The sequence below is a fragment of the Equus caballus genome, chromosome 2, assembly GCF_041296265.1.
Source record: "Equus caballus isolate H_3958 breed thoroughbred chromosome 2, TB-T2T, whole genome shotgun sequence".
Lineage (NCBI taxonomy): Eukaryota > Metazoa > Chordata > Mammalia > Perissodactyla > Equidae > Equus > Equus caballus.
Genome location: NC_091685.1, coordinates 11,229,715 through 11,250,759, shown reverse-complemented (window position 1 = coordinate 11,250,759; position 21,045 = coordinate 11,229,715). Strand labels below are relative to the sequence as shown.

The 21,045-nt window shown below is 36.5% G+C and overlaps 1 protein-coding gene across 8 annotated transcripts in view; it reads right to left on the bottom strand.

Moving 5' to 3' along the window:
* Nucleotides 1–1,369: 1,369 nt before the first annotated feature.
* STIL (STIL centriolar assembly protein) overlaps nucleotides 1,370–21,045 on the bottom strand; it is a 54,538-nt gene continuing 34,862 nt past the window's right edge. For 4 of the 8 annotated variants that reach the window (XM_014737533.3, XM_023630357.2, XM_001493358.5 and 1 more), the window contains 4 exons: nucleotides 18,890–19,121; nucleotides 8,225–8,438; nucleotides 6,426–6,679; nucleotides 1,370–2,850 (listed from right to left, as the gene is read on the bottom strand). In XM_014737533.3, coding sequence (XP_014593019.3) covers nucleotides 2,067–2,850; nucleotides 6,426–6,679; nucleotides 8,225–8,438; nucleotides 18,890–19,121 — 1,484 coding nt within the window. In that variant the 3' untranslated portion in view covers nucleotides 1,370–2,066. The remainder of the gene's footprint in view (nucleotides 2,851–6,425; nucleotides 6,680–8,224; nucleotides 8,439–18,889; nucleotides 19,122–21,045) is intronic. The other 4 variants (XM_070248098.1, XM_070248101.1, XM_005607072.4 and 1 more) reach the window with 1 other exon arrangement.

Genomic DNA, 21,045 nt, shown 5'->3' with positions numbered 1-21,045 from the left:
AGAGATGTTTTGTTGAATCAATCTGCAGCCCAAATTCAGTCTCCAAAACTGCATAGGCATCTTATCAGAGGCCTTAAATTAGATACGCTCACAGAAGTAATGGAATTAGGTTTTCACCTAAAAAGTCTCAGATTCAGTTTTTATTGTTCGGATAGAGACCTTTTCGTTTGGTGTGAATTACAGGGCTCCCAGTGATAACAGTAAATTAATGAAGCTGTCAGTTAATTCACTGGCATTCTGTTTTTTTCAGTGATGTGCAATATAAATTGTACCTACACTTGCTCCTCAGGTGAAACACTGAGGGTTAAACAGCATACTTGAAGTGGCATTGGCAATTCCATTACTTAAAAACTCACTCCAATGAAACCTGTAGGTGGTTTTTTATGCTATCTATTAAAATAACTAAAGTCCCAAATGATGCCTATGGAAACAAACGTAAACAGAGAGAATCACTCTCATTGCCATTTCCATGTCTGAATTTTAACCTGAAAAAGCAACACCACAGGGAAACACAAACCATGTGGTCCCTGGATCCAGTGCAGAACAGCAGAGAGCCACTATGTTAGTTACTTCGGCTTGCTAACCATCAATTATTTTATCATACTTCAGATGGCCCGGTTGGGTTGGAAAGTATTTAGGGATCCAAAGTCCAAAGATCCACAAACGGGATCTTTCCAGTTTATGTATGAAGCTTTGATAAAAGGCAATGGCATCTTAACTTCAGCAGAAGGGCTTAATCTCTCAAGTGAATGAGGACATTTTTTTCATTTATATTCAGAAATGACAATTTAAAACTTAATTTTTAAAAAGGTGGGGGAAAAAAGGAAGCAACTATTGATACCCTCAACAACCTGGATGGATCTCAAGAACATTATGCTGAGTGAAAACCAATTTCAAAAAGTTACATAGTATGATTCCATTTATACTAACGTTCTCTAAATGAGGAAATTCCTGTGATGGAGAACAGATCATTAGTTGTCAGGGTTAGGGCTGGAGGGAGGGTGTATTTTCAAGGGCAGCGCTAGGCAGTTTCTTTGCGATGCTGGAACAGGTCTATATGGTGATTGTGGTGGTGGTGGTGGTTATGCAGATCTATAATAAATGATAAATTTCATAGAGCTATACACCAAAAAGTAAATAAATGAGTGCGCGTGGAAACTTGTGAAACTTGAAAGGTGTAGTTTAGTTACTAATGTTGTGCCCAATGTCAATTTCTTGGTTTGATCATTTAATACAGCTATGTAAGATATTATTATTGGGGGTTGCTGGGTGAAGGGTACCCTGAATTCTCTGTATTATTTCTGTAAATACAGTCTAAAAGTTTAAAAAAAAAAGTGGAGAGGATATGCTATAGCAGAGGACAAAGGAAAGCAGTCAATCTAGACATTTTTATTATATTAAAAATATTAAAACATTTGAAAACTCACAAAGTTTATAAAACACACACAATAATTTTCTTATCCTGTGATAGATATGTTGAAAATGTTATATTAACATCAACCCACCAGTCTGCAAAAGTTCTACTGCCACAGAACTTAATATGCGCCCTAATTAAGAGGACATATACACTCCTTGTATAAAAGACCTTAAGGTATTCTAAATAAGACAACTTGTCCCTTAAATTCAATAAGGGTTGATTTAGCTAATTTAGTCAGCGTCATGATAACCTTACGTTCTTTTAGGTGACTGGGTAGATGCAGAGATGCAACATGCTAGGAAAACGGACTTTTCAAAACGTACAGTATAAGAGAGCAGTTGGGATTCAGAGTTGGATAGTATCTGTTTACCTAAATTTGTTGAAATAACTGATCTCAGGATTTGGTTTTTTAAAAAAGGTTTCAGTGATGCCGAACAGCTCTATTTGAACAAAGGGAACTTAGCCCTCCTACTAGCCAGCCATCTCATAGACAATGAGGTCACTTGTTCAGCTCTTTGCAATCAGCTGCTACCAAGAAAGAGAGAGACCCTAGAGTGACTAGGATCCCAAAGCACCAAAGGCTCCGGCTTCCCTCAGGATCTTCAGGAGACAGCCTGTCCTCATGTCAGGAGGGTGGGGAGTTAAAGGTTTAAAATAATTTTGGCAACTGTCTGAGACGCTTTACATCTAAGAAGGTGCCTACTGAATTCATACTATTCATTTGCTTTAAAGTTTCAGAAGGTTTTAAACTTTCAGGAAAAAGTGGAGAGTCCCTTTCATTTTCTTTCTCAGGATGTTGGGTAAACTCTGCTTTTCCAGTTCGGAGGTTCGCTGCAGGACTTGGTTTAAGGTTCTTTAAAAAGAATGCTGGGTTTTCATGCAACTGCTGTGCTGCTTTTAGCTGAAGAACTTCATTTGTAATATTTCTCAATACTGGCATATCTGGGGGGGTGCCCACAGATTCACAGCTATAACAATTAATTATCTCACAGCCGTTCCTAGAGGGCTCTTGCTGAAGTTGTTCAGGTATGGATGTAAGGTTTTGATTCAATAAATGTTCACTCTTGCTGTCCGTGTTGGTCAGAGGCTCCTCTTCATCTTCACTATTGTCACTGCTTTGTATGAGTCCATATCTCTTCATATATTTTTTGGTTGCAAATGACATATTGTTTGGTGAAATTAAACTAAGCCCCACACTGCTTCTGTCTGTGTTAATATGTAGAAAGCTAAAAGATGAGTCACAGTTATTTTGGTTTGATCGAGTAAGAGACAGTTGTGAAAGCTGATTTTCATTTAAATATTTCAGAGCTATAGCATTTGCCTCCATGCTCAAATCCATACCATTGGGGCTTAAACCACTCATGCCAACATTAGCAAATGACATGTAGTTTAATCCAGAGATCACTGCTTCAGGGCTGATGCGTGCCAACACACTGAAAGACACAATGGAGAAGGCCATCATTTATCTTATTTTGAGTACTAAATAGTGTTATCCTAATGTGTTCCATTCTATGAAAGTAACAAAAGGTCTTCAGCTTTAAGCTTCATGGTGCTTTTTATCTGAGTGGTCAGACATCTAAGTCTTGACGATCCAGATACATTCAAGGGATAAATACGATAACCTAGAAAGTGATCCACAATTCAAAGACTGAAAGTGGAATGCAAATTAATTTTCCTAAACGTATCCATCAGTCATGGTTTTAAGACCAAATACAAGGCCACAAAATGTAAAAGCCATTCAATATTGGTAAAGTAAAACAAAAATAAAATCAAACAGAAACACATTTGATAATATAACATCACAAGCTTTGGTGAGTAACTCAGAATATTAAATTGTCGGGGCTGGCATGGCCAAGTGGCTGGGTCCATGTGCTCTGCTTTGGCGGTCCAGGGTTTGGATCTTGGGCCAGGACATGGCGCCGCTCATTGGGCCATGCTGGGGCAGTGTCCCACAGAACACAGCGGGAGGCACTCACAACTAGAGTGTGCAGCTATGTACTGGGGGGTTTTGGGGAGGAGAAGAAGAAGAAGAACAACAACAACAACAAAAAAGATTGGCGGACGTTAGCTCAGGTGCCAATCTTTATTAAAAAACAAAAAACTTAAATTGCCCATAGTAGAACAGATTCCACTTGTACTGAGTGAAAAACATCAACCAGTCTCTGGATATGCGAGTGTGTGTGTGTGTGTGTGTATACACTAATTTTCTTTCATTACATATAGTCTTCAACTCACTTTGGTTGGCCTTATCTCATTAACATTAACTGACTAGGCTTTTCCTTTATATCACACATAAAATAGCAGCTGCTAATTTTTATTAATGCCTTATAATGTGCCAGGCGCTCTGCCGACCATTCGGTATCTCATGTAATACTCATGAAAACCTTCCTCAGGGAGGTCTTCCCCATCAACTATCTCAACCTTACTCTTCCTGCCAACACTTCACATCCCCCTCCCTTTACTATTCTGTTTTCTCCTTAGCACTATGGCTATTTATATCTTCAACTCACATTACTTATTTATGTCTAGCTCCCTCAGGAAAGGCCATGACAGCAGGGATTTTGGTCTGTTTTTTCCCCACTCCAATATCCTTGGTGCCTGGAACAGTGCCCGGCACATAGTAGGTACTCAATAAATATTTACTGAATGAATAAAAGAAACAGGGGGGCCGGCCCTGTGGCCGAGTGGTTAAGTTTGCACGCTCCGCTTCAGCAGCCCAGGGTTTCGCTGGGTCTGATCCTGGGCACGGACATGGCACCGCTCTAGTAGCTATGAAGGATAAGAAGGATTCTGGCAAGTAGAATGGTGAAAAAGAGCATCCCAAGTAAAGTAACAGCAAGGAACCCTTGCAAATGCCAACGGTGAGTAAGCTGAAACTTGGGTGAGAGCAGTAGGAGATAATATTTAAAAACCAAGTTTAAGAAAAACTGTGAAACAATGTGAATTAACTAGGTAGGCTTTACATAGTCTCATGTTTGGAGTATCCTCTCAGCCTAAGATTAGCGACAAACAAAATTTGACTTCTTCTATGTGTTGGAAAAATAGTTTCAGTGCAGGTTCATTTTTAATCACAGTAATATATACAATCCATTAACAATCAACAAAATATAAATTAAAAATAATTTAAGATATTTTTGGTCTTCTACGACCCAGGGTTTCGCCAGTTCAGATCCTTGGCACAGACCTACTACTGCTTGTCAGGCCATGCTGAGGTGGTGTCCCACACAGCACAACCAGAAGGACCTGCAACTAGAATACACAACTGTGTACTAGGGGGTGCTTTGGGGAGAAGAAGGAAAAAAAGAAGAAGATTGACAACAGATGTTACTCAGGTGCCAATCTTTAAAAAAGAAAAAAGTAAAAAAATAAATAAAATAAAATAGGGTGGCCACTGTGAAGAAGTACATTACCTAAAAACTACTCCCCAAAGGCATTTACACCAAAATGTGAGGGTTACACATAGAATGCACATGATCTGTACATTCCAGTAGACATTATACAGACATTATACAGCTTCTATCTCACAGTATTGAAATAAACACTTCAAAAATGTTAGCCTCACTCTCCCACACTGTTAGTAGAAATATAAACTGGTACCACTATTTTGATGGGAAATGGCAACATCTACCAAAACTTTCAATGCCCATCTCCTTTGATCCTACCTACTTCTAGGAATTTATCCTACAAAGATACTTGTACAAGCACCTGTAGAATGATGTTCACTTAGCATTGTTTCAGATCAGAAATAAGACAGCCTAGTGTTAAAGTTCAGTGTTCTCATTGCTTTGGCGACCTGGGTTCGGTTCCCAGTCCCAGAACCACACCACTTGTCTGTCAGTAGTCATGCTGTGGTGGTGGCTCACATAGAAGAACTAGAAGGACCTAACAACTAGAATATACAACTATGCACTGAGGCTTTGGGGAGGAAAAACAAAGAGGAAGATTGGCAACAGATGTTAGCTCAGGGTGAATCTTTCCCAGGAAAAAATAAATAAATAAATAAATAAATAAGAAGCAAATCAATCAAGAAACTGAAGGAAAAAAAGAAAGAAAGAAGCAATTCAGTCTCAAAGTCCATTAACAGAGGACCAGGGTTCACTATATTACATGGGTACAACAGAATATTATGCAGCTGTTTAAATACATGAGAAAGAACTGCATATACCTATAAAGAAAAGTATCTAAGATGTAATGTTAAGAAAAAGAAAACCAAATTGCAACACTCATTGTACACATACATACTTGAAGAATACAAAACATTTATAGAAGAATACAAAAGAAACAGTTAAGAGAAGTAACCTCAGAGAAGCCAGACTGAGGAGTCTGGAGAGTGGGGGCTTTTGTATTTTATCTGATACTCTTGTGTGTTATTTGATATTTTTTTAAATCATGAGACTGTATTACTTTTGTAACTGGAAAACATCAAAAATAATTAAGAGAAAACATGCTAATTAACCTTAATAATATAATTTCCAGATTTTATTCTCTTGAAAAGCAAGTATGTGCTGATGCCATCTTTGATGAAGAAGAATCTACACAAGAGAACATGGCAGTTGGAACTGGTGAACAATAAATAAAGTTCATGTAACTATACTCTTCAAAACACATTCCTACAAAAAGGAATGTTTTTGCTTTTTAGACGGCATAACTGCATAACCATACACCCAGAAGCTGGCCCAGACCCTATCACCTCCAGGAAGACTTTCTAGACACCAGAAACGAGTAAAGGCTCATTTCTCTTTCTCCAAGACTCTTAGAGTATTTTGTTGGCATCTTTACCCAGGAGACATCCCGTAACATCTTTCAAATTCCTCGTGTATATAACCCTCTCTCCTACTAAAACGAAAACTCTAAAAGGTAGAGATGATCTCTTATTCATCATACATGCAGTAGGCCCTGAATAAATGATGAATCAATTGAACTGAGTGGCAAGCTTATACCTTATCTCAGGAGACTGTTGCGATATATCTAAAATTTTTTCATCTTTTAAAATAAATTTTAAAGTTACCTGGCATGATCTACTTTATGTGCATTTTTCTTGATTTTAGTGGGAGAATCAATTTTTACTCCAAGGCTTCTTAGTTGCTTAAGGGTTGCATTAAGAACACAATCTTTGTCCACCAGTCCTGAATCATGTTTTTTTTTCTTTGTATGGTAAACATTTTGGGTTCTGGTGCATTCGTGGCTGATAACTACTGCTGTGGTAGATGGCTGCTCAGTCTCTTCACAGACTGACTTATTCAATAGGTGGTTCACTTGACCCTGATGAAAAGAAAAAGGACATATTTGAAAAATCACTATTAACAATCTTAGGAAACAAAAATGTAAATAATACCATAAGTAAGGCTAGGGAAAAGTACAATGTCTTAAATTCTACAAAGTATAAATATATTTGAAAGTATTATAGGGTTTTTATAAAACAGCCCATCCTAATGAATTATTTCATCAGACCCTAGAAGAAATTTAGAATGTTTGTTCAGAACTTGTTCATTTTAAAACAGATTTAAAATCATTTGAGTAACATTTTAAGCGTTTTCGAGCATTTATAGTAAATTCTTTATAAAGTTTTAAATCTTGTTTTCATGTGAAAAATGGTAATGTTTGAGAGTTATAAATTAGATCTTTATGAAATTTTCAGAATTTAACTCCTCTCTTTTCTCACTTTGAATGAGAATGCCCTGTGATACTATCTCTGCTTTGCTGATAGTAAAGCATATTTCCTTCCCTGAGCACACAGCTGCTAACACCAGTCTGGGACCTAGCAGGCAAATAACAAATACGTGTTCACTAATGAATACTTAGGGCCCTATGAGCTATGTTTAACTAGCCTTCAGTTATAAATGGAGAAATCAAATGTTCCAAAATCTATAATTTGGATGGAAGTGACACCCAGGGTCATTCGACTTTCAAATCCCAGTTTACATTCTAACTTTTCCAAGATGACTATTTCCTTCAACCAGAATTATCCCTTTTTATTCTGTGCTGTCTTTGCTTACAGCACTTCTCAGCCTGTCCTATAAGTATTTGTTACTGATATTGATGTGCTATGTCCCCCCAGGTTCTCAAGGGCAGAGATTGTCATATTCATCTTTATGTTATCCACTTAACTTAGTTCACTTTCTTAGACTAAGCTAAGTGTTCAAGAAAAATCTGCTTACCTGAACCAAAATCAGTAAATATTATCATAAATATTCCTTACTTTCCAATTTTCAAACTTCTTGCAAACTCCTGCTTTTTTATTCTGGTACTAACTTTAACGTGAATTTGGGATAATATCAACACATATTTTTTTAAAGATCGGCACCTGAGCTAACAACCGTTGCCAATCTTCATTTTTTTTCCCTGCTTTTTCTTCCCAAGTACCCCCAGTACATAGTTGTATATTTTAGTTGTGGGTCCCTCTAGTTGTGGCATGTGGGACGCCACCTCAGCAGGGCCTAACAAGCGATGCCATGTCCGCGCCCAGGATCCAAACCAGTGAAACCCTGGGCTGCTGAAGCGGAGCTCATGAACTTAACCATTGGCCACAGGGCCAGACCCTCAACACTTATAGTTTTAAAATAAGGCTTTTTTTTTTTTTTTCCTGGCTATCTAAGTTTCTGATGACTGGGATGCTTACAGTAAATTACTAAACTTAGGTTATCATAATTTAAGAAAAGCTAAAGGAAATAAGTGATCTATCATTAACTTTGGGAAAATATTTTCATATCAAGGTCCCAATCAGTTTAAATATAGGAAAGGCTTAACTAGTATACTCTAGACTAAATAACCATGTCACAAAAGATGAAATGCTTCACATTTTCTCACCAATAAATCCTGGTATATTTTCTGGTTATCTGATGGTTGATGAGGCAAAGGTTGCGTTACTTGCTCAATTTGTGGTTCCCCTGATGTTACAGAGTTGTTATTAGCACCCTCTGTTGGTCCACTGTGTAAGCACATGCTTACACTCTCTGCCAGCACGGAATTCGGAAAGAACACAGGCACATCAGGTTCTTTTGTCACAACTGGAGAAGAGCTGCTTGAAAGAGTACACACAATGTGTTAGTTATCAGGGTACCTTTAACACATATTTGAAGTACAGGAACTCAGGAAGAAAGAGGTAGGATTCAAGCAGTATTCTGGTTTGTATTTTCAGCTTAGTGATGCTATGTGAGCATCTCACATCTTGATAGGCTGCACATAAACTGGATCACGACACCTTTTTAAGTTATGTTATCTAAATTTGATAACTTTCTTTGAAAGCTGGAAAACAACCTGTTGATTTCTCCTGAACTTGAAGCAATGGAAATTTTTAGAGTATTTAAAAATTTAAAACATATTGTTTGTTCACTTCAAGTTTTCAAATATAGTTAAGATCACTGTCAAAGGGAGTTCATAAGCTGTCATTTATAATCACATTATATATTTGGTGGTATTCCTTTTCTTCATTATGCTTTTATGTATTTTTCAAATTTTATACAATGAGCATTTATTACTTTCAATATTAGAGTATAAATACATATTTTTAAAAGAACTACGGAAAGCAGTATTAAAAAACATTTCTTGTAAGAACAATAATCTGTGGCTATTGTAGAAAACAGAGAAAAGTAATAATAACTATCAGCTATCAGAAAGCTTATCATGGGCCAGGCACTGTTTCAAGTACATATCTTATATAATCCTGACCAAAAAGATCTATAAGATAGTACTATATATTATCCCTATTTGACAGATGCAGCAATTAAGGCACAGAGAGGTTAGGTAACTGCTCAAAGTTACAGCAAGTATGAAGAAAATAAAAGTCAGAGATAATTCAATACCTAGAGATAACCACTGTTAACATTTCAGAGTATTTCCATCTATACTTTTCTATAGATATATATTTTCTCTGAAAAACTGCACTGTATTATAGTTTTAGAAGTTTCTTTTTACCTAATATTACATCATGAGTATCTTCCCATTTCATTAAATATTCTTAAAAACAAGTTTTAATCATTACATAGTATTTTATTTTACAGATACAGTATGATTTTTCTAACCACATCTCGTCATTAAAACTCAGCTTATTTCCAATTTTTTCCATATTGTCTAATTTTAACTTGTTATGAAGTGCCAAGCACTCATTTAGTACCTGATACGTACAACAAATATTAACTTTGTAAAACAGCAGTCAAGATATAATTCTAAGAAAAAAATCAATAAATTTGACTACACAAAATAAAAAATTTTTACATGGCAAAAAACATTAAACAAAGTTAAAAGACAACTGACAAAAGTAGAAGAAAATATTTACAACATATACAACAAAGAGCTAACATCTCTAATATATAAACAACACTTAAAAACTGAGGGGCAAAGGACCCAAAACTCTAGTAAAAAAATGATGAAAGACACAAACAGATGATTCACAAAGATATCAAAATGATCCTCAACATGAAAAAGTGATCTAACTCACCTGTAATTTTAAAAATGAAAATTAAAACAATATCAATATACCATTTATCACCTATCAGACTGGTAAAAAGTTTTTTTTTTAATATGGCAACATATTTTGCTGGCACAGCTGTGGGCAAACAGGTAATCTAATACAATACTGATGAGACTGCAAAATGGTACACCCCTTCTGCAGGGAAATTTGGTATACTAAGCAAAATTACATAACTTTAATTTTGTTATTAAAAATTACTTAACTTTGGATGCAGAAATCCTGTTTCTAAAACAATTCAAAAGTATACACGTGCAAGGTAATTTACTGTAGCGTTGCCTGTAATTGAAAAATATTGGAAACAGTCTATGCTCATAAATAGGTGGTTTATTAAACTAAGGTGCTTCCACACAATGGAGTACTATACAGCTATAAAAAAAAATGAAGATCTCTAGGAACTGATATGGAGTGATTTCCAGTATATATTGTTAAGTGAAAAAAGAAAAGTTCAGAATACCACCTATGGTATGCTACTTTTCTATATCTCATGTAAGAAAGAAGTAATAAAAGAAAATATAGACACATATGCTGTTTGTATAAAAGAAATGCAGGAAGGATTAGCCAGTAACTAAAGAGACTGATTTTCTAAAGGAGAGGGGTGGGAAAAGCAGGAATTTGGGAACAGGGTAGCAGGGATGAGAAGGGAGTAACTTTTTTGAGTATATATCTTTTTTTTTTTTTTAAAGATTGGCACATGAGCTAACATCTGTTGCCAATCTTTTGGGTTTTTTTCTCCTCCTCCCCAAAGCCCCCCAGTACATAGTTGTATATTCTAGCTGTGGGTCCTTCTGGTTGTGCTACATGGGATGCCACCTCAGCATGGCCTGATGAGCAGTGCCATGTCTGCACCCGGGATCTGAACTGGCGAAACCCTGGGCTGCTGAAGCAGAGCACGCAAACTTAATAACTCGACCACAGGGCCAGCCCCTGACTATCTATCTTTTTACACAGTTTAGTCTGTTAGAACCATAGTAATGTTTCAGATACTTAAAAAACAAATAAAATCAAACCAAATATGAAGGCACCCGAACATGGAATACAAACAGTAACAAAATAACCTAGTGGCATTACAAACAAATAACATAACCACACAAGGGAATGAGGAAGAAAAGAATTAACAAATAACTATGGAAAAAGGTATTTCCATTGAATATTGTAAGGCTAAAGATAAAAAGAATTATAAACAAATATCATACTCTAGTAAATCTGTTTGAGAATTCTTAGCAATTCTCAAACTCTGTGTATACTAGGATTGAACAAATAAGTAAGTATAGTGTGCATAATGAGAGCCAGGTTTCTCCTCTTGGGGAAAGAAGTTATAAATAAGAAAAAAGGCGGGGGGGTGGGGGGAACAGCAGGGTTGATAATATGGAGGACAGAATTAGCAATTTGGAGGACAGAAATATAGAAATACTGCAGATAGAGGAGGAGAGAAAACTAAGACTAAAAAGAAATGAAGAAACTCTCCGAGAACTATCCAACTCAATTAGGAAATGCAACATAAGGATTATAGGTATCCCAGAGGGAGAAGAAAAGGAGAAGGGGGCAGAAAGCCTGTTCAAAGAAATGATGGCTGAGAACTTTCCAAACCTTGGAAGAGAGATGGAACTCCATGTGACAGAAGCCAATAGATCTCCAAACTATATCAATATAAAAAGACCAACCCCAAGCATATAGTAGTGAAGCTTGCAAAAGTCAAAGACAAAGAAAAAGTACCAAGGGCAGCTAGGCAAAAGAAAATAACCTACAAAGGAACCTCCATAAGGCTGTCAACAGATTTCTCAGCAGATACCTTACATGCTAGAAGAAAATAGAATGATATATTCAAAACTCTGAAGGACAAAAACTTGCAGCCAAGAATACTCTATCCAGCGAAAATATCCTTCAAATATGATGGAGAAATAAAAACTTTCCCAGATAAACAAAAGTTAAGGGAGTTCATTGCCACAAGACCTCCTCTATAAGAAATGCTCAGGAAGACCCTCATTCCTGAAAATTCAAAAAAAGGAAAGGGGTTACAAAACCCACAGCAAAGGAGATAAGCAGAAAGAAAAAGGGGTAATGGATTGGAATCAGATGACTGGCATGAAGTTAAGGATTTTCAAATATAGATAGATACATATAGAAATTAATATAGATGTATATGTATGCATCAGTTAGCATGCATATATATATGTATGTGCGTGTATATATATATATATCCTAGCTAAGAGCCTAGAAGCACAGCTACAAAGTAGGCAGGAGTGTATTTAAAACCAGATCTTGGTTTTAACTATCATTCTTTGACATCATTGCTCCCGGTTTCTGTGGTTAATTTCATGGCTGGAAAGGGAAAATACAAGATGAACCTGGAAAATCATGTAGTGCCAGAAAATAAGAACATGGTTGAAAAAGGATGGGGGCTTTTCCAAAGGAAACAGAAGCCAATCTGAAAGAGCTCCCAATGGCCAAAACTGTAATAATCTGAGCAACAAAATAATGATATTATTGGATTCTAAGTCACAGAATAAAAGAAATGTCCAGCAGTCCATACTGACATTAATAAATGAATAAACACATAAGCGGAGGAGCAGCTTTTTCTGATAGAAGAAATCCAACTTACAAATGTAGAAGGAATGAGGAAAATGCAAAATCATCATTAGGCAACTACCACAGTAATAATTGCTGCAGGCAAGATCCATCCATGGATGCTAAAATCAGGGAGAGAAAGCTTGAGAAGAGGATATTTGCAAAGTCTCAGGGTACTTATTAACTACAAAGGGAAAAATTTTAACTTTACAGGGGGAAAACTAGCAGACATCACCTTAACTGATTAATCAAGGTTAATATTGTATACGACATCATTTACCCACTGATATGATATACTGAGAAGACCTATAATACCACTTCTGTGGTATTCTTGCCCAAAATGCAAAACTTCAATTTAACCATGAGAAAGTATCAGACAAATCCAAATTAAGAGACATTCTACAAAATAACTGACCAGTACTCATCGAAAGAGTCAAGGTCATGAAAGACAAGGAAAGATTGAGGGTGTGTCACAGATTGGATTAAGGAGATAGTAAATCAATGTGGGATCGACCTTATATGGGATCCTGGAACAAAAAAGGACATCACTAGAAAAACTGGTACAATTAGAATTTGCAGTTTATAATATTGTACCAATGTTAATTTCCTGGTTTTCATAATTTTACTTTGGTTATGTAAGATGTTAACATTAGGGAAAGCTGGGTGAACTCTGTACCATTTGTCCAACTTTTCTGTAAATCTAAAATCTCAAAATAAAAACCTTTAAAAGCAAGATATAATTCTACATTCAGTTCCTTTTTCTCAAATGAAATTTGGTAATGAAGTCTGAGACCCTGAAGAAATAATAAAACAAAAATACAATGTATCAATCTTTTAACAAATAAAATTTACAAATAGAGATTATTATTATTATTATTATTTTTTAAAATGATGTTTTTCCTTTTTCTCCCCAGAGCCCCCTGGTACTTAGTTGTGTATTTTTAGTTGTGGGTCCTTCTAGTTCTGGCATGTGGGATGCCGCCTAAATAGAGATTATTATAATCACCATGTGGTATCTAAGACACAAAGACACACTGGTCACAAAAACCGGAAGGATGGGCCAGCCTGGTGGCATAGTGGTTAAGTTTGCATGCTCTACTTTGGTGGCCCAGGTTTCGCAGGTTCAGATCCTGGGCGTGGACCCAGCACCACTTGTCAAGCCACGCTGTGGCAGCATCCCACTAAAATAGAGGAAGACTGGCAACAGATGTTAGCTCAGGAACAATCTTCCTCACACACACAAAAAAAAATCAGGAAGGAGATCTTGAAGTCACCCAGTCCATCTCCTTCCTTAAGGTGAAACTGCATTTAAACCAGTAAAGACACAAGTGAATTTATCCTAAACTCAAAAGAACTTCACTGAAATTACATTGTATAATTTCCCTCAGTATCCAAATTTGCACACTTAAATAGATACAAAGAACTAAATCTTATACACAGAGAAAAAGTGCCTATAACTTTTAATGGGAGAAATATTTGCAAATCATGTATCTGATACGGGGTTAATATCCAGAATATATAAAGAACTCCAGCTCAACAACAAACAAATAATCTAATTAAAAATGGGCACAGGACATTTCTCTCCAAAGATGATATACAAATGGCCAGCTAGCATATGAACAGATGCTCAAAGTCACTAATCATGACAGAAATGCAAATAAAAACCAATGAGATATTACCTCACACCAACTAGGATGGCTACTGTTAAAAAAACCCCAAAATAACAAGTGTTGGCAAAGATGTGGAGAAACTGGAACCCTTTGCACTGTTACTGGGATTGTAAAATGGTGCAACCACTATGGAAAAACAGTATGGCAGTTCCTCAAAACATTAAAAATAGAACTACCATATGATCCAGCAATCCCACTTCTGGGCATCTATCCAAGAGGACTGAAAGCAGGATCTGGAAGAGATATTTGCACTCCCATGTTCACAGCAGCATCGTTCACAATAGCCAAGAGATGAAAGTAACCCCAAATATCCATTGATGGATGAATGGATAAACAAAATGTGGTATGTACATACAACAGAATATTATTCAGCCTTAGAAAGGAAGGAAATTCTGTCATATGCTACCACTGTGGATAAACCTTGAGGACATTATGCTAAGTGAAATAAGAAAAGAAAAAAAAGAAAAGTATTGTATGATTCCACTTACATGAGGTATCTAAAGTAGTCAAATTCATAGAAACAGAAAGTAGAATGATGGTTACCACGGTCTGAGAGGAAGGGGAAAAGGGGAGTAGTTGTTTAATAGAGTTTCAGATTTGGAAGATGAAAAAGTTCTGGAGATATGTTTCACAATAATGTAAATACACTTAACACTACCTTTAAAAATGGTTAAGATGGTAAATTTTATGTTATGTATTTTTTACCACAACAAAACAAACAAAAACCTTAAATGGCTTATTAAAACAAACACAATTCCTTATTCTGTCAATCAAAGCTCTCCAAAACTTGGTAGCCAACTTGGCTTTTCAGCCCATGTCTTACAATGCCCCATTTTACTTTATATTCTGTATAAACTGGATTACTAATACTCTGAATTCAGTCTAGATTTTTTGTCTACAATGCAGTAGTTTTCAACCTTGGCTACACATCAATATCACTTGTAAAGTTTCAAAAAACACAACTGTTCTGATCTCTCCCTTCAGAGATTCTGAAGGTGAAGGGCCCGGATTTACCTATATTTTCAAATGCCATGGAGTCAAGAATTACTGCTCTAATGCCTTTAAATTGGCACACTTTGTCAAAATCCTATCTACCCTTCAAGGGTCATTTTAAGTTTGGTTCCTCTGTGATATCGTTCTACAACCCTAACTGGATATGTTCTGTTGCTTCTTGTAACTCCCGTTAGCACTTCCTCTTATCTCTATGTCACACACATTTTCATTTATAATACAGTTATCTGTGTGTTCATCATGTCTCGGACAAATTTCTTAATTGCTCTGGGCCTCAGCTTCCTCATCCATAAAATGGGAAAAATGATATCCACCTCCCTGGGTTGAAAACAATGAGACAGGATTAAAGGAGATAAAAGTGCCTAGCATAGTACCAGATATACATAGTGGGTGATCCCTAATTGTCTGTTTTCTTCCTCTCCTGCTGCTTTCCCCTTGTTCCTCGTACATCAGATCAGAAACTTTATCTTCAACCATGTTAACTTATTTCACTTTAATGAAAACACAAAAACTCTCAAACACAGAAGCAGAAATCCAGCCTTTGGAGATCTTATGGCTTTTCGGGAAATTACTTGTACTAAGCAGGATTTTTATCACCCAAACATTTGCAAAGCACTTTATTTTTAAGGAGAGCCCGTGTCAGTTACTGAGTTTACCTTATTCCATCTTTAGCCAAATGGTAACAGTAATTAGGTACTAAAGCACTGTTCTAAGTGCTTTACATATATTAACTCACTTAATCCTCACAACAACGCTATGAGACAGGTACTTTTATTTTCTCCATTTAAAGATAAGAGAACCAAGTCATCCAGAAATTATGAGACTAGCTGGTGGTCACAGTGCTGTGATTCAAATCCAGGCAGTCTGACACCAGAGCCCATGCTCTCAATCACTCTGCTATCCTGCATTTTTGAGAATTTTAAAATATTTGTCGTGGTGTCTAACCTAGCAAGCAAAACCAAAAGCTGAAAAAGAAGAAAAGAACCAAAACATTAAAGATTTCAAACTTCAAAAGATTTCAGATTAAAACAAAATTTTAAAAGATGACTAATAAGGCAAGTATTAGTAAGTATGTCTAAAGAATGACTTCTGAATAAAAATAAGATCATTTCAAAAGTCTCTAAATATCACATACTACTACTTTTCACTGGGAAAAAGCAATCAATTACCAATTATGCTGCAAGACAAATAAATTTATCCTTCACAGACTGCTTTAACATCAGAAAGACCAATCGATCCAGCAAGACATTCAAGGGGGACAGGGCACTCAGACGGCTAGGTGCCATGTGTGAATACTTAGCCATGGGAACCATAGCATGAATCAGACCAGATGTTGGGAGGAATCCTAGAGAAGCACCAAAACTACCATGGACAACACTGGTGATAGTATTCAATCCAAATCAATACATTATGTTGAACAGAGATTAGATTTACATCTAGTTATGTGTTGGAATCAACAGAGCTGATTAATTGCCCGAAAATGCAGTTAACTGCATTCTATCAATTAACTAAGATCTGTTTCGGAAGTTAAAAACAACAATGGATTGGAGATTTTTAAAGTTCTGACCTAAAAATTACTTCAGGGGGAAAACCCCCATAATTCTAGAAAGTAGTCTACTGTTTACAGAAGTAAGTCAAGGAGGATAAATAAGGATAACCACAGTTCATTCCTCTTTGTTCTCAGTTTCTATAATTACTCCAAATAAAATGGTGACTTTTCTTGAGGCTCACCCCAAACTGCTCTTCCTAGCAGTGAACATTTACGAAGTAGCTAACATGGGGAACCATACATTGGGTCAAGTTCAGAAGATAGAGAAATGAATATGATCCCAATCCTGTAGGAATTCAATCTAGTGGGAGAGACAGGTATACAGATCTTTTTAATACACTGTGGAACATAGTACACATACTTAATTGAATTATATGATTAAAACATATACTATAGGGGCCTGCCCGGTGGCGCAGTGGTTAAGTTCGCACATTCCGCTTCAGCGGCCCAGGGCTCACTGGTTTAGATCCCGGGTGCGGACATGGCACTGCTCAGTAAGCCATGCTGTGGTAGGCGTCCCACATATAAAGTGGAGGAAAATGGGCATGGATGTTAGCTCAGGGCTAATCTTCCTCAAAAACAAACAAACAAAAAACATATACTATACTGAGGAAAGGACAAAGGTTTCTCTCTAGTTTTCTGGAGGGCCATGTTTATTGTTTTAATCACTATTATAATCTGAATAATTTAAAATGTCAGATATTATCACAAGGCTTATAATTTTAAAAAGTAATCGACTGCCTGCCTGTCCCATGCCACCCCATCACCAAATTCACGCCTTTTAATTGTTTCATGTGATATTATCCTGTAGTGTTTTACACCTACACTATTCCTCTACCTTCAAAATTTATTCTACCCCTGATCCCTTCCACCACTTCCATCACAAGTCAAGGCACCTTCATCTCACTTGGTCTTTAGTCTACTAACCAGTCTCCCTACTTCCACTCTTAACCCTTTTCAGTTCAGTTGCCACAAACAGCTAGAATGGTCTTTGAAAAATGAAAAATCACATTATACTACCCCATTGTCTAAAACCGTCCTCGGCTTTAATAAACAGAGAATAAATTCAAAACTACTTTCTACATCCTACAAAGCCCTACATAATTTGCTCCTGCCCATATCTCTAACCACATTTCCCATGCTCTTCCTCATAGTCATTATGTCTAGCCACAATGGCTCTCCTACTTGTTTCTGGAACTGTCAAGCTCATGCATACCTCAGGGTCTGCACTCGCCATTTCCTCCACCTGGAACACTCTCCTCTGGATATTCTCATGGCCAGCTCCTTCTCATCATTCAAGTCACTGCTCAAATGTTACTCCCTCAAGGAAAGCTTCTTTCACCACCTACTTAATATATCCCCTCGCTCCCATGCTGTCATCCCACTTTCACTCCACTTGATCACTCTTATTTTCTTCAGAGCAGTTATCACTATATGAAATTATATTATTTACTGTTTATGTGGTTACTGTTTGTCTCTAGAACTCATGAAAATTCAATGAATCAGAAGCTTTGTCTACTACTGCTCAATCTCTAGGGCCTAGTTCTGTGGCAGCACATAGTAGAAGCTCAAAGAATATTTGCTGAACTTGTTTCCAAATTTACTAAAGATCTAAATTACTTTGGAATCCTTATTTTATTTAATAGAAAATTGCATAATGAAAAATTTCAAACACAAAGAATAAATACGTCATTATATACAATCAGTTTTAAAAATCACCTACTCATAGTCAGTCTTATTTCAATTATACCCCTAGCCATTTCATCTTCCACCAGGTTATTCTGAAGTAAATCTCAGATAACATTTCATATGTAAATATTCAGATTGTATCTCTCAAAAATAAAGACTTTTATATATATATAATTGAAATAGGGGGAATCTTTAAAACTTTACAAAATTCAGGACCCCGTCTCCATATGGCACCTAGTGTTATCAGAATCTCTATGGTGAGGTCTGAGCACATGCATTTCTGAACTTTTCTTCAGATGTTCTGATTCAGCCAGACTGTCACACATTTAATTATTGACATCTGGGAATGGTTCCTGGAAGGCTAAGAATTGTCAATTACATAAGAACTATATCAGGAAAGATATCAATGAAAATACTATTTACAAGACAAATAGTTTCTGAGTTAGAACACCAAAAGAATGACAGAATCTAAAAAGAAAAAAACAAGTAGGATGAATACTGAATCAAAGAGACCTTACTTGGACACAGAAAGTGGCTGGTTAAATTCTTCTTCCACAGCAACGTTGCTCTCTTCAAAACTGGGAATATCAACTGCTTTCAATGAAGATGCACTACCCGGAGTACTTGTGACTTCATTATTAATATCAACAGAAAAATTCATGTCCTCACTGGAAATCTTGGTGTCATCTTGCCTCAGCTGAGATTCCGGCTCTGGGTCATCACCTGCTGCATTCCAAAACAGGCTGGCACCTGGGGGTGAAGTGATTTAATAGATACTGAAACAAATATTCAACTATAAAAATAATTCTCTGACAAATCTTTGTTAAGTAAGATTAATATATTATTTTAACACAATCACCTGTAACTGTTTTCAGATTATATTTCCTCAGAAATGCCATGAAGAGGTAAGTAAAAGGTGACAAGATAGAAAATTGGGGTACAAAGGGAAAGGGGACATTCTGAGCCCTGCCTCTTAAGAGGTATGGCTCTCAAATGATGTGCTTTACATAGTAAAGTTCTGAATACAATTTTGGGGGGGGGGATTGTGTGTATGTTGAAAATTGTTGTTCTGAAAAACAGGAGAAATATATAAAACACAAAACGCTAGGCTCTCTGATTTTGATCCTTAAATACAGTATTTATGAAACTAAATTAGGAATGTAGCAGACATATGTAAATCAGGCAGGTATTTAAAAAATCAAACGTTTCCCAAACTTTATGGATCACCCGTGCAATTATTTGCAGAATTATTTGCATGTATTATTTGGTTATTGCTTTTCTTTAAATCAACTCACTTTATTTTTACCTAGCTTCATCATTTCTGTGAATTCACAGATTTGATGTTAATTACATTTTTCCAATACTCATAAGAATAAATATATCTACAAAATATAAAATATTCATCTGTATAGCACTCCAAATCATCTTTTGAATCTGAGCGGTAAGCATTCCACAATTCGAGAAATACTGCTATATATAATGATTCCAAGAAAGTTAAAACCAAAAAGTAAATCCAACTCAAATGCTTTCTACTTTGAGGTCAACTTGAGTGACTTTATGAAAATAAATTAATAAAAGCATGATTTAATTTTGTATTCACTAAACATTTTTTTTTTAAGATTTTATTTTTTATTTTTTCTCTCTAAAGACCCCAGTACATAGCTGTATATTTTCAGTTGTGGGTCCTTCTAGTTGTGGCATGTGGAACACCGCCTCAGCATGGCCTGATGAGCAGTGCCATGTCCGCGCCCAGGAACTGAACTGGCAAAACCCTGGGCCACCGAAGCGCAGTGCACAAACTTAACCACTTGGCCACAGGGCCGGCCCCCCTATTCACTAAACATTTAAAAAAAAATTTTTTTTAAGGACAATTTTGAAAAAGTTATGTAAGTTCTGCTACTGTTCCTGAATACATATTGATATGTATCTTTAGAGAAATAGGTAGTATTGTAGAATATACTTCTAAAAGCCATTTAGGGGGCCAGCCCGGTGGTGCAGCAATTAAGTTTGCCTGTTCCGCGTTTCAGCAGCCCCGGGTTAGCCAGTTCGGATCCCGGGTACAGACATGGCACCGCTTGGCAAAAGTCATGCTGTGGCAGGCGTCCCACATATAAAGCAGAGGAAGATGGGCACAGATGTTAGCTCAGGGCCAGTCTTCCTCAGCAAAAAGAGGATTGGCAGCAGTTAGTTCAGGGCTAATCTTCCTCAGGAAAAAAAAAGCCATTTAGTTCAAATGATTATTAACAATTCTTTTCTGCATATAAGTAATAACTGAATATGAATATATGAGGTTTCAAAATATTTGAATTCTATGTATCATGCTTAAAAACTCGTTTCAAATAATTTCAGAATTTATCAGTCTGATCATGTGAATGACTTCATTCAATTATCATTTATTTGGCACACTATGTTTTAGGCATCATGTTAGGCAACGAGATACAACGGTGAATAAGGCAGTATTCCAGATCCCAAGAGCTTACAGTCTAGTGAGAGATACAAATGATAAGCAAATGTAATACAGTAAGTACAGAATTTTACAAGAGGACAGAGGAGGAAACTGTACTTTTTGGTGTGCTTATTTAGCTCCCAATACCCACAGCTCCTTTACCACCACCCCTCTACAACACACACACACAAACACACACACACTTTCTCTGGGAACTATCACCTCTGC